Source organism: Bidens hawaiensis, unplaced genomic scaffold (genome assembly GCF_021521415.1).
Source record: "Bidens hawaiensis isolate Kalapana, Puna unplaced genomic scaffold, B.hawaiensis_p1.1 tig00021030_1, whole genome shotgun sequence".
NCBI lineage: Eukaryota > Viridiplantae > Streptophyta > Magnoliopsida > Asterales > Asteraceae > Bidens > Bidens hawaiensis.
The window spans coordinates 82,442-95,727 of NW_027493249.1; the positions used below are offsets into that span (position 1 = coordinate 82,442).

The 13,286-nt window shown below is 32.0% G+C and overlaps 1 protein-coding gene across 1 annotated transcript; it reads left to right on the forward strand.

Moving 5' to 3' along the window:
* The first annotated feature begins 7,663 nt into the window (after positions 1-7,663).
* Positions 7,664-13,242, forward strand: LOC143562522 (C2 domain-containing protein At1g53590-like). Its single transcript, XM_077050299.1, has 11 exons — positions 7,664-7,911; positions 7,981-8,055; positions 8,877-9,020; positions 9,653-9,748; positions 9,830-9,961; positions 10,034-10,186; positions 10,285-10,326; positions 11,025-11,073; positions 11,172-11,264; positions 11,360-11,543; positions 12,249-13,242. Exons 1-11 carry the CDS (start codon positions 7,786-7,788, stop codon positions 13,240-13,242), a joined length of 2,088 nt encoding a protein of 695 aa, XP_076906414.1. The 5' UTR covers positions 7,664-7,785.
* The last annotated feature ends 44 nt before the right edge of the window (positions 13,243-13,286 follow it).

Below are 13,286 nucleotides of genomic sequence, written 5' to 3' on the forward strand. Positions count from 1 at the left end.
GCTAGTGTGGGCCTAAAGATGAAGTAGCACTCATTCTCTCGAAGATGTTCTTCAAACTTAGCAAAGTAACTTTTGAAGACGTTTGCTTGCATCTTTGTTCCCTGAAAATCATTGTCAGCTACTTATGATTGCTAATATGAAAAAAGTAAAAAATGATGTTAAATATTTACCTCTTCATCCATTAAAATCATTTCAATTGACCATATTTCGTTAGGGTTCTTGTTGTTTGGTTTTCTCCATAGTCTAAGGACTCTAACTTTAATCATATAGTTTGTTTTGGTAGCATCAAGTTCTCTTAGCTTAAGCAGATTTTTTGGCTCCATGCTTCTGTGTATCACATATGTTGATAAAAGAATTACCTAAGTTATTGTGTTTTGTATTCAATAAGATATAACAAAGTATAATTAGAATTGTAGGTAAAAAAAATAAACTTACTTAGCTTTTGGGATGCAGAATGTCGAAAATGAGTGTACAAAATAAGAAAAGAAGTCTCATATATATAATAGTATGATACACTCATTAAATCAGTTTAATGGTCTTTTGGTAACTGAATACTTTGATTGAGTATAAATCAATCAATTTAAGATATTACATATTTAAAATAAATTCCATAAGTAAACCAAATTGTCAAAAAAATTATGGAGTTAACAAAAATAAGTTGAAAATAAATATGGTTGACCATCCATAATTAAAAACTAATTTAATTAAAATATTCTTGAAAACTAATTTAAAAACAAATTCCTTTTTTAATTAAAATATAATATAAATGAAAATAAGTATGGTTGACTGTCCATAATTAGTTTGAAGAATATTCAAAATTTTATTTCTGAAAATAAATACTATTGATTAAAACATAAATGAAAACTAATTTAAAAACAACTTCCTTTTTTTAAATTCAAATAAAATATAAACGAAAATAAATATGGTTGACCGTCCATAATTAGTTTGAAAAATATTCAAAATTTTATTTCTGAAAATAAATACTATTGATATACCAATTTCTATTGTAAACTATGATTTTATAAAATAAGGTGTAATTAGATTAACAAATGCAAAAAAAGCTTCAAGCTTTAGCACGTGTCTAATTAATCAACCTAATTAACAAAGAATTAGTCTAAAACTTCAATTCAAACAAAACCCATGTTCAATATTCAGAAATCAAATAGCAAATAAGGTGTAATTAGATCATACCTTGAAGATGATGAATTATGAATTTGGAATTTGTAACAGATTTGCTAAAGTGGCAACAGTGTCTCTCCCAAATGGTCATAACATTTGCCATACCCTATTACAGTGATTAGAACAGACCCGATTGCCTTCCTGATTTTATGAAACATATCCGGACATGAATTTGGTACTTCCTTAAAATGAATAAACAAATAAATTAGAATCAGTAACTTAAATAAACATAAAAAATAAATGTTAGAAAAATGTGAGACATGCATAGAATACCAGCAGAGAGTCGGGATCGATCAACACTTTAAAGAATTTAGATCCTTGTTTAGTTGAGGCATTTTATGTAGACCATACACAACAACATAAATACTAATTTGAATATTATACATAACAAATATGCAGACTTGAAGCTGAAATTTTATAGCATATATTTCTGCCACAGGTGTGCATATGATTAAACATTAACACAACATAATGTAGAAGTCATCTATGTGAATAAGAATATACAATGCATTTAAGGGTGTATGGATATAGATGTAATCTGAATATTTGCACTAATAAAGTTTCGGTGTTGGTTAAGAGTTATAAGAAAGTGGACATACATTATAAATATTATGCATAATACGTCATAAAACGAAAATTCCCTTAAAAGTACTATATATGGCAAAAAAAAGGTATAAAAACATTTAACATCAAGGTTTCATATACATAAGCCTGCTTGCATATAACTAAAAACATTTAAAAAATATTGGAACATCAGCATCTCAATGAACCTGCTTTTCTTTTAATTTGATATTGAGTTCCTCTTAAGTCATTACATAGGATGACTGTCTGGTTAAACAAAACACACTCAGGCAGTACCATATAATTAAAAGTTGTTTTGAATGTATTTCATAATTTAACTCTTATTGTGTCAACTGTTAGATCATTACATTGACAACAATGAAGGATATTAATCAAACTTCAATAAAATAAATAGCTAGTGTGTAACCTAGAAGACAAAATTAGAATCCACATTTTGTTATTCCTAATTATACTTGCTGCAAATTTCAGTGTAATCGATATATACAATCAGTTAAAGTACAAAATTAGTAAACTGAGATTAATCAAAGACCTTGAGATGAAACATGGGACTTTCTATGTGATCATCAGTGAAGCCGTAGCAACAAGCCGTAGCAACAGAGCTTCTCGTAAACGATTGATCATGATTTAGCAAATAAGGTGTAATTAGATTATACCTTGAAGATGATGAATTATGAATTTGGAATTAGTAACAGATGAAATGAAAGAGTCAAATAATAATAATAATAATAATAATAATAATAATGGTGAGAACATGTGTTATGTTATATAACAGCGTGATGTACACATAGCATAGCAATACATAAAATAAAATAATTTAAAAATATGATACAATTCGAAGATTGGAGATGGAGTTCATATGTATCATATTTGGAACAATTTAAAAATATGATAGTAATCGAAGATAAATTATGCTTTTATCTACAAATCAATAATTCACATCAACATTGGAGTTCATATGTATCATATTTGGAACTACCGATATAATTTAACAAAAACATATAATAATCAACAATATGAAACAAACTCTAATAAACAATATGGAACAAAGTCTAGATCACAAGCTAATGTACAAAGTTAATAATCAATAAAGTCAGAAATACAACAGATCTAAACCAATATATAAAAATTTGAAAAAGAAATTTCAAAATACCTGAAGCAATAGATCCACACAAGATAACGATTTAGGGTTTTGAAGATAGTGATTCGTTTGTGAGCATAGATCCACACAGGAATCAAAATCGGCTAAACCTATAATGGTTGTTAACCAACTGTTTAGATATATACAATATATTTAAATTAAACTGAGATAGTAATCGAAGAAAGGCATACCGAGCGACATAAAAGTTCCGATTGAATAGTAACGATGGCGAGGATGATGAGACGTGGTGGGAGGCGGTGGGAGGAGGTAACGATGAGACGTCGATGATGATGAAGATGATGATAAGATGGAGGAATTTGGGGTGGGCTACCAACGAAGTAGAAGATGATGAAGACATGTTGATGATGAAGTTAGATTTAGGGTTTGGCTGCAGATACACGATTAAAAGGTTTTGTGAAATAAAAACGATGTTATTTGAGAGGCGGGAATTGGTGAGGAATAATGGGGTGAGGAGATGACACGTGGCATAAGGGAAGTTTTATTTATTTATTAGTATAGATATATATACTAGTATTTCGACACAGGGGTTTTTGAAACCATGAGCTCCGAATCATAACTAAACCTCAAATATTGGTGAGTGAGAGTCAATCAACATGTGCAATGAATTAGTCGTCACACCAACCTTAACCACCACCACCATTCAAATTCCAACATTTAACAAACAAAATCCTACCACAATGACATCAACTAAGTAAAACAATCAATTCATTTCTTATTTTTTCAGTTTTTGTTTTAAAAGCCTCTATGAAATTATGATTTACAATTTGTCATGACGCATCAGTGACATTTCATTTATATTTTGATACATAATTCATGTATCTATCTTGTCTTTTAATGTCAAACATATTACATAGATATTTTTTGTGTCTACATATATATACCCATACATATGTATATATAAGGGAATTACCTGGAATCCCATCAATTTTCATAAAAGAACATGTTTTTGACTTTAACTGAAAGGAATAGATGTGCAGGTGGTTATTAATTCATAGAAACTTCAAAAGAAAAGCCCCTTGATGTGCTGTCTTCTTAAACTTGTTTGTTTGCTTGTTTAATCTAATTTGCCAATGTATGAAAATGTGTGGGTCTTGCCTACACTTGCATAAGCCTGCAATGGCATAGGTAGTTAAGTTAGCATGATCTTGTTTGTATAACATTGGCATAATTTTATATGTGAAACTATTCCTGTTCTACTTTTGCTTATTATTAAAAGCAAGCTATAAATTTGTATGTTCACATTCATCCAATAGTAAGTAGGAGACGTCCTTTATGCGTAGTCTTTCTGATTACAGGGCAAGGGAGTGGTGAACTATAGTGAGGGCTGAAGGGTTTGTGAAACCATGGAAGAGATGATGAACTTGAAAACAGAAGAGGTGCATGGGGGCGACGTGAAATTCCAAATAGCAAATGATTATGCAATTATTATTTTTAGTATAATGCGTGCATATTACTAAGATTATATCTATACATCTTAAAAGCAAACCTTATGATTAAGATGATGCTTAGATGTACACCTCTTCCACTCAACATCAAAATCTGCACAAATTAAATGAAAATCATCCATGTGCAAAACAAATAGGAAAGTTGATGATGATTTCATGAAATTAACCTCTTGATGGATGCTATGCTTCTAAGAGTGAAAGTAAAATAAAGTAAAAGCAAATCAGGAACAAACACTAAGCAAAAGAAAACTATACCTGCTTAAAGCTCTGTCGTCTCTGTCTCCCTCTTTCTCTCTGTCTACCAAACACAGAGAAAGGAAATGGAACGTGTGTGTATGGAACCAAAATCCCGGTACGTCATAACATGTTGAATTATGCACTTGGGACCCTAACCTTTTTGTGGTTAAGATAAGATATTTGTCACAATCTATTATATTTAATTAGTCAAAATGTAGTGTTCACATAAATCACATACATTGAACATAACATTAAAGACTGACCATAAGATTAACTAAGACCTAAAACTTATTAAATGTTGATATGATTAAATAAAACTTATTAAATGTTGAACATAAGATTGGACTTATTTTGTGGAGTCGAAAATTTAAGGGTTAGGAATTTATCGCTATATACCTATATGATTTTTCTTTGAGTTGGGTCACAATTTAATTAAAAAATATACAACCAAACTATAAAAAAAAATCTATAAAAACGTAACAAAATGTTAATTGTCATTAGTTCATTAGTTGCCGGCTTAAGCAATCTCCAATTCTCCGGCAACCAGTTTTTCAACTTTAACATGAGTTTAATTGTTTTTTTATTTGTTTAGTTTAATAGTTGTGGGTTTAGTTATGTATTTAATCGTTAACAATTTTAATCACACTGTTAATCTTGAAATACCAAAAATGAAGATACTAAAAAGAATCAAACACAACTTAGTATTACCAAAATATTAATCAATCTATTTATATGGTTTGTTTCCTTCATGTACATCAAAAAACAGGTTAATAAAGAAAAGAAATGATAGATAAATTAATTAAAAAAAATCGTTTAAAATTATAAGAAGATTTAAAAGCCTATAATGCATAGTGACTAATCATCTCATGGGGTCGTTCGGGATTTTTATATATATATATATATATATATATATATATATATATATATATAGGTATAAGTTCAGGGGAGAAATGTAAGAAATGAATATGAACCACTAGTTGTATTTTAAGTTTTAAATGTTTAAAAATAAATGAAAAAAATATAAATGCAACAATAAAAACGTTCTCTCTCTTTAATTAATACAACTAATATAACCATAATAAATCACTCTCTAATTATGGATACACATATTCTATACGTGTGTAGGTAATATATTTTTCGTGTGTATGTAATATGTTTTCTTATTCTTAGAACAAGTGTATGTTATATGTTTTTGTTTAGGTTGTATATTTTTTATTTACATTTAATGCTAATATATGTAAGATAGTTTTTTGTATTATTCATCACAATGCACCTACGTGTTGATTGATATTGATATATTAAGTTGGAAGAAATTGGTTTTAGATAGAAAAAAAATTTAATGTATGAATAAATTGTATATGTGTAGGATAAGATTTTCGAGTGTAGGTTATATGTTTTTTGTGTGTAGGTTATACATTTTCGTGTGCGTGTGCAGTTTATTGATGCTGAATTTTGTGTGTAGGTTATATGTTTTCTTATTATTAGAACAAGTGTTGGTTATATGTTTTTGTGTAGGTTGTGTACTTTTTTGTTGATATTTAATGCAAACACGTGTAAGATAGTTTTTTGTACTATTCATCACAATGTAACTACGTGTTGATGGATATTAATATATTGAGTTGGAAGAAATTGGTTTTTGGATAGAAAGAAATTTTAATGTATGAATAAATTATACTTGTGTAGGATAAAAATTTAATAGAGAAAAAATAAGTTATAAAAATAAATGAATTCTTATTATTTTTCAATTATAATAATTTGATTAGTTGTATTAATTGAATATATAACTATTATATTTATTAGTTATATTAATTAAAGAGAGAGCATGCATTAATACTTTTCTCATTTATCTTTAAGCATTTAAAACATAAAACAAAACTAGTGGCTCATATTCATTTCTCATATTTCTCTCATAAACCATCCTATATATATATATATATATATATATATATATATATATATATATATATATATATATATATATATATGGCAGAATTAACATATAATAATCGCTTAACGTATATTACGTACACGAAATACATTCAATGTTAAAAAAACTAAAACGTTCATGTCAAATTCCAAAATCTAAAACGGTCAGGCTTGGAAACACATCACTCAAAACTCAAAATTGATCGTTTGAAGCTTCAAATTGATGATTATTTGGATCAATTTAAAGGTTAATTGATCAATTAAGTTCAATAATTTCAATTGGAAATTGAAAATTGATCAACTGACATGTGAACAACGATTGATGGTCGTGAAGGAAGAGGACGATGTTCACGACGGTAGACGATGGTCACGACGGTGGACATGGACTTTGGCGGGGCGGCACTGGCGATGGACGACGAATAGATCGCACGGTTGTGAATTGTGATTTTAGGGTTAGCGTGCTTTTGAAATCAAGGGTTAAGAGTGTCGCATACCTATTACCTATTGTACGATAAATGATTAAATAATTAATGTATTGGATCATTTATCTCTCTTCACACACACACAAATATAAATATTCTTGGGTATTGGCAACCTTCATGAGCAATGTTGTTGAGACCAGACCGGACCGTCGGGATTCGCTCACTGGCCGGTCCGGTTCTATGTAGTTCGCTCGTCTATCAGAGAGCCGACGGGATGAACTGGTTCGACCAGTTTGATCGGTTGCCCATCCGATTCGCTGTCCGATACAGTTATAATTGAAAACATTGTTCATGAGGAGATTAAATTAAATATTTAATTTTTTAATGTATATATTAAGCAAAAAATAACTCACTAATATGTTACGTTCAAGAAACCACATCTGGAAACAAAAAGATAACAGAAACGTATCCAATTTAAATTCACATGATAAATACAATTAAATGTTCTTTCTAATGAAACATAAAAATAAGAAAAAATCATAAAAATGACACGTATGACACCAAACATAACAAAACAAAAAACCCATTGCAGCTGCACCACATCAACACTGTATTATACAACACGTCTCAGACCCGTCCAATACGGTGCCAAAAAACAGTAGCTTTATTGCCACCCTCGGTCAAAGTCAACCCACCTGGTATAAAATAATAATCAATCAGTGAGTATATTCCAAATCTAACCAAGACCCATTTAAATTCAAAGCCCTAGGATCATTCTTGATCAATCAATTCTTCAAATTGATTGGATTTAATGGTTCAGTGAGAATCTTGATCCATGGATATAACAGAGGTTTCGATTATTCATCATGTGGGCATTGTGTTGTTGGCGATATGGTTGATATCTTCGTTGGGTTATTGTCACCCGTTAGTTTACTTTGTGTCTTTGATCTATCTTTATTTGGTAAGTAATATCTTTAGTGTTTTACTGTTTTCTTGATTTAGGGTTTTTGATTTTTTTTTTTTGGTGAAGGTTCATGAGAATTTTGCAGAAAGATTTAGGAGGAAGGTGAGATTTGAAGAAAGAAGACAAGCCAATCAAAAAAGGGTGAATCTTTTTAACTTTTTTATTTTGCATCAGTTCATTTACAGTGAATCTTTAAATTAGTAAATTGGTGTTGGATTTTTTTCTTTCGTTTTTTGACTTTAGTTTTTTTAAGTTTTTAGCTTATTGATGGTGAGCGAGTCGGATAATCGAATCTTTAGCTGGAAAAAACTGAAATTTTAGTTTTGTTAGCTTGTTGATGGTGATCAAGCTGGGTAATTGAATCTTTAGCTGGAAAAAAAATTATTATCACCTTTTCGTTTTGCTAGCTTGGATAGTTGAATCTTTAGCTGGAAAAAACCGAAAATTTATCAACCCCTTTTGGTTTCGTAGCTTATTCATGGTGATCAAGTTGGATGATTGAATCTTTAGCTGGTAAAAACTGAAATTTATTAACAACTTTTAGTTTTATTAGCTTATTCATGGTGATCAAGTTGGATAATTGAATCTTTAGCTGGAGAAACTGAAATTTTGATAACAACTTATGGTTTTGTTAGCTTACTGATGGTGATCAAGTTGGAAAATTGAATCTTTAGCTGGAAAAAACTGAAATTTATTAACCCTTTTTGGTTTGTTAGCTTATTTGTGGTGATCATGTTGGATAATTGAGTCTTTAGCTGGAAAAAAGCTAAAATTTATTATCCCTTTTGGTTTTGTTAGCTTATTCTTCACGTCGATCAAGTTGGATAACTGAATCTTTCGCTGGAAAAAACTTAAATTTGATGACCTTACGGTTTTGTTAGCTTATTCATGGTGATCAAGTTGGATAACTGAATCTTTAGATTGAAAAATCTGAAATTTATTAACCCCTTTTGTTTTTGTAGGTACTATCTGATTCTGAATCGGTAAGGTGGTTGAACCATTTGGTTGAAAATGCTTGGCCTATATGTATGGAAAATATTGTCTCACAGAAAATACTCCTCCCAATCATACCGTGGTTCTTGGAGAAGTATAAACCGTGGACCGTGGTATGAATTGCATCTTTTTTACTTTTTTTTGTTTTTTCTTTTGTAGAGTATCTTATTCATATGCGTTGAATCTCAATTTAGTTAGATGCTGCATTAGATGCTTGATATAGATTGCTTATGCGAATATATGCCTTGGCCCTCGGGTTAGATTCTATCACATGAATGAAGAGTTATAGATATTTTTTAGCTAACTATGGTTAAACATCACTTTTAGAGAGAAACTTGATATATTTCAAATTGAATTACAGGTTAAACATCAATTTTGTCTGAAATAGTCAACTTCCTCACCTAACACATAGTGGGGTTAAAATAGATTTCTGATTAAAATAGTCAACTTCCTCCTAAGGACCCTAACTTTGACCGATTTTGACCGAACTACATGAGGCATGCCTTTTTGCCCTTAATGCGTTTTCCCCAGCTCTTCGCGTCTCAGGCGCGTTTTTTTTAAACCAAGTGAAGAGATTACTTAAAAGTACAAGTTTCTTTAACTTTAACGAAATTTTTAATATTGGAATTTGGCGTATTGGTTAATCGGGTTGAGTTCATCCCAAAAGACTTAAACCAGCCTTTAGAGATCAAATTGAGAAGTGCTATTGGTTAATCTTGTGTGTATTATGTAAAAATGTTTACAGAAAGAAGCTACCGTTCAAAACTTATATATGGGAAGATCGCTGCCTATGATTACTGAAATGAGGGTTTGTCGTCAATCTACCGGTGATGATCATTTGGTAAATTAACTTGTCTTCATCATGGGATTATCTTGTAATAAACATTTCTCTTTATAGTGATTTCTGATTATTTTTTTTAAGGTTTTGGAACTTGGATTAAATTTCAAAACAGCTGATGACATGAGTGCAATATTAGCTGTGAAACTTACAAAAAGATTAGGTTTTGGCATGTCGGCTAAAATGCACATAACAGGAATGCATGTTGAAGGAAAGGTATGATCTTTTGGTAATAATCAAGACTTACGAGGTTAATTATGTAATTTGTGATATTTTGAATTGGTTTAGGTATTAGTGGGAATAAAGTTTCTCCCAAAATGGCCATTTCTTGGACGTTTGAGGGTGTGTTTTGTTGAACCACCATACTTTCAGATGACTGTAAAACCAATATTTTCTCACGGTCTTGATGTTACTGAAGTTCCCGGGATTGCTGGATGGTTGGTTAGTACTCAGTTTACTTAATCGATTGGGATTACAAACACGTGCACATGAACACACTCGAACTAATACATATTTGTAACTGTTTTTCACTTGATTAGGATAAGCTTCTGCAAGTTGCATTCAAGGAGACACTGGTTGAGGTAACACGTTAATTCAGTGCACATATATGTGTGAACCCTTGGGTGGGCAAAAGTAAAATTGCACTAATTTTGACGTTATTTTACTAATCACGTGAAAATAACGTTAAAAGTGGCGGAAGGTTAATCAGGCATCATGTGGTGGCGTTGATAGCCGAAAGACAAGGGCACATGCACCAATCAGCCGGTGTCCCGATGATCGAGTGTTATGTGTCTTATGTCCAAGGCTTGATTCAAAACTACTATCGAGCCGGGGGTCTCACCGGAAGCAGCCTCTCTATCCCTATGGGATAGAGGTAAGGCTGTCTACATCTTACCCTCCTCAGACCCTACCATAGCATTGCTATTGGTGGGATATACTGAGTACGATGATGATGATGATGATGATATATTAGCGGGTCAAAGCGTGTTCTGGTTGAAACAGCCAAACAGGTCATATTGCGGGTTGACCTGACCAAATATGCTTTTGTCCATTTTCTCCACTTTTATGTATAGTTATTTAGTTAATGACTTAGTGCAATAAAGATTACGATAATGGTTAAAATGATATAGGATGCGACAAGCATTAATATACACTTTGGGTGGCTTACAACCCGTTTGACCCGTTTTTGCCACGCTAAATTTATATTTGACCCACTTGACCATTATTTATATTCAACCACACAAAAGGATTTCTGAATTAAAAGTTCATTCTTTTGTAGCCTAACATGTTGGTGGTGGATCTTGCGAAATTTGTTTCACCAGAATCAGGTATAACACGTTTTACCTTTCGAAAATTACCATGAAATGGTTATGTTAACATGTATTATGGTAGGTTTTAACTTCTTTTTATTGGGTTTCCATTCTAGAGACATTTTTTTCGTTTGATGAAAAAGAACCAGTCGGTTATGCTATAGTGGAAATTATGGAAGGAGTAGATATGAAACCATCCGACATGAACGGTAAGTTCACTTTAAAACCAGTCGGTTATGCTATAGTGGAAATTAATTTTTCCACCCGTTTAGTAGACACACGGGCTAACCAAACCACTTTCCAGGGTTGGCGGATCCTTACATAAAAGGACAGCTTGGTACACACCGGTTCAAGACCAAGACACAAAAGAAAACATTATCTCCAAAATGGTATGAAGAGTTCAAGATTCCAATTGTTTCATGGGATGCACCTAATCTTCTTGAAATCGGAGTCCGTGACAAAGATCACCTTTATGATGACACCCTTGGGTTCGTTTTCATTCTCTATTTCTTGATCATCACTATAAAAGAAATTGGGATAAAATATCTTAATGTTGTAGGAAGGAAACCCTCAACGTATACCGGAAATAAACTAGAAACCCTTGAGATACCTATGTTGGGTCTGTGGGTCAAAATTACACTTTTCGTTTTTTAGTTTTACCACAAATTAGTGTGCTATAACTAAGATAATTACAAAGAACGTCATTTATTTGAAAAGTTGTCACACATTCACACTTATAATCCTTTCTACTAACCGGTGTTAATTTTTTCTGGTAGTTTATGAAATGACCATTTTGCCGTTACAACTAAAGGACAAAATGCTTAATTTCACAATTCTTTTCTTTTTGTTTATTCTTCTTCTTATTACTTATTTATAACTCTTTCAAAATTTTATTAAATAAGTAACTTATTTATTTTATAAAAAATATAATCTTTATAATTTATTAATTGTCATTTGCTTAATTAAGTTATTTACTTTTCTTAAATTTTTATAATTTATTTATTTAATCAAAGAAATGGGAAGTAAATTATAAAAAAAAAAACTGTTAGATAGAATATGCTAAAGATATTAGAAATAATAGTGTATTAGTGAAATTTACTCTTAACTAGTAATAATTATAATTAACAGTTACTTTGCTCTCATAATATATACAGCTCATATTCATATGATTGGATTATGCTTGTTTTATGCAGTGATTGCTGTGTAAAGATTAATGATCTTAGAGATGGTGAAAGACATGACATGTGGCTACCTCTTAAAAACATTAAAACGGGAAGACTGCGTCTTGCGGTTAAGGTTATTGAAGCCGAAGAAAAGGTAGTTGAACAACCAAAAGATAATGGCAATGCATCAAAGAGTGAGCTCAAGAAAGACAACGGCCCGAATAAATTCCCTGAAAGCCCTAAAAAGATGGCAGCCGATTATTTTGAACCGATTGATGTTGAAGGGCAACGAGAGACAGGCATATGGGTCCACCACCCGGGTGCTAATGTTGCACAAGTCTGGGAGCCAAGAAAAGGGAAGAACCGGTCCCGTAAAGAAAGTGAGTCGGTGACTAGCAGCATCAGGTCTGAACCATCCCAAAATGACTCAAGCAGCAAGGATGAAAGTTTGGAGGGTAACAAACCGAAATCAAGAAACGTGGTTAAGAGGGGGTTTCATAAAGTTGGCTCATTGTTTCATAGAAGCCCGAGACCCGAGAATAACGATAAAGATAAATCAAGAAGTTTCAAGAAAACGGTTGATGAAGATTGTGATTCGCCACACGAAAACGTTCGGGCTGTGAACAAGAAAGAGATAGGGGTGAAGTTGGTGATTGAGGACCCGGAGGGTGGATTAGAAGAGAGCCCGGTGGGAAGTGAGCTTGGAAGCCCGGATCAACAAAAAGTCAAAGGTACGGTCAAAAGCATTCTAAAGCATACAGTTTCGCGTAAAGCGTCTAATAAAGAACGAGATAATGATTTGGCGGTGCAGTCGGACTCGTCGGGTGATGTCGGGCCCATTGGGTCACCCGGATACCGGCCCGATGGTGAAGGCAGTTTAGATGATCCGGGTAGCTTTAGAATCAATGGAGGGGGTTTAAATGGATCAGATAAACCTAAAGTAGATGATAATACAAGAACGGGCCAGGGCCCGGCTTTCCAGGCTACCGGGGATCAAGTAATATCTTCTCGTTCACCTAAATAACGGGCCCGTTCTTTAGCTGTGGATGAAAGTTTTTTTGTAATCCG

Coding starts and splice junctions, on each gene's coding strand:
- LOC143562522 (XM_077050299.1), top strand. CDS start 7,786: ATGGATATAACAGAGGTTTCGATTATTCATCATGTGGGCATTGTGTTG. Junction 7,912..7,980: donor CTTTGATCTATCTTTATTTG/GTAAGTAATATC, acceptor TTTTTGGTGAAG/GTTCATGAGAATTTTGCAGA. Junction 10,187..10,284: donor CCGGGATTGCTGGATGGTTG/GTTAGTACTCAG, acceptor TCACTTGATTAG/GATAAGCTTCTGCAAGTTGC.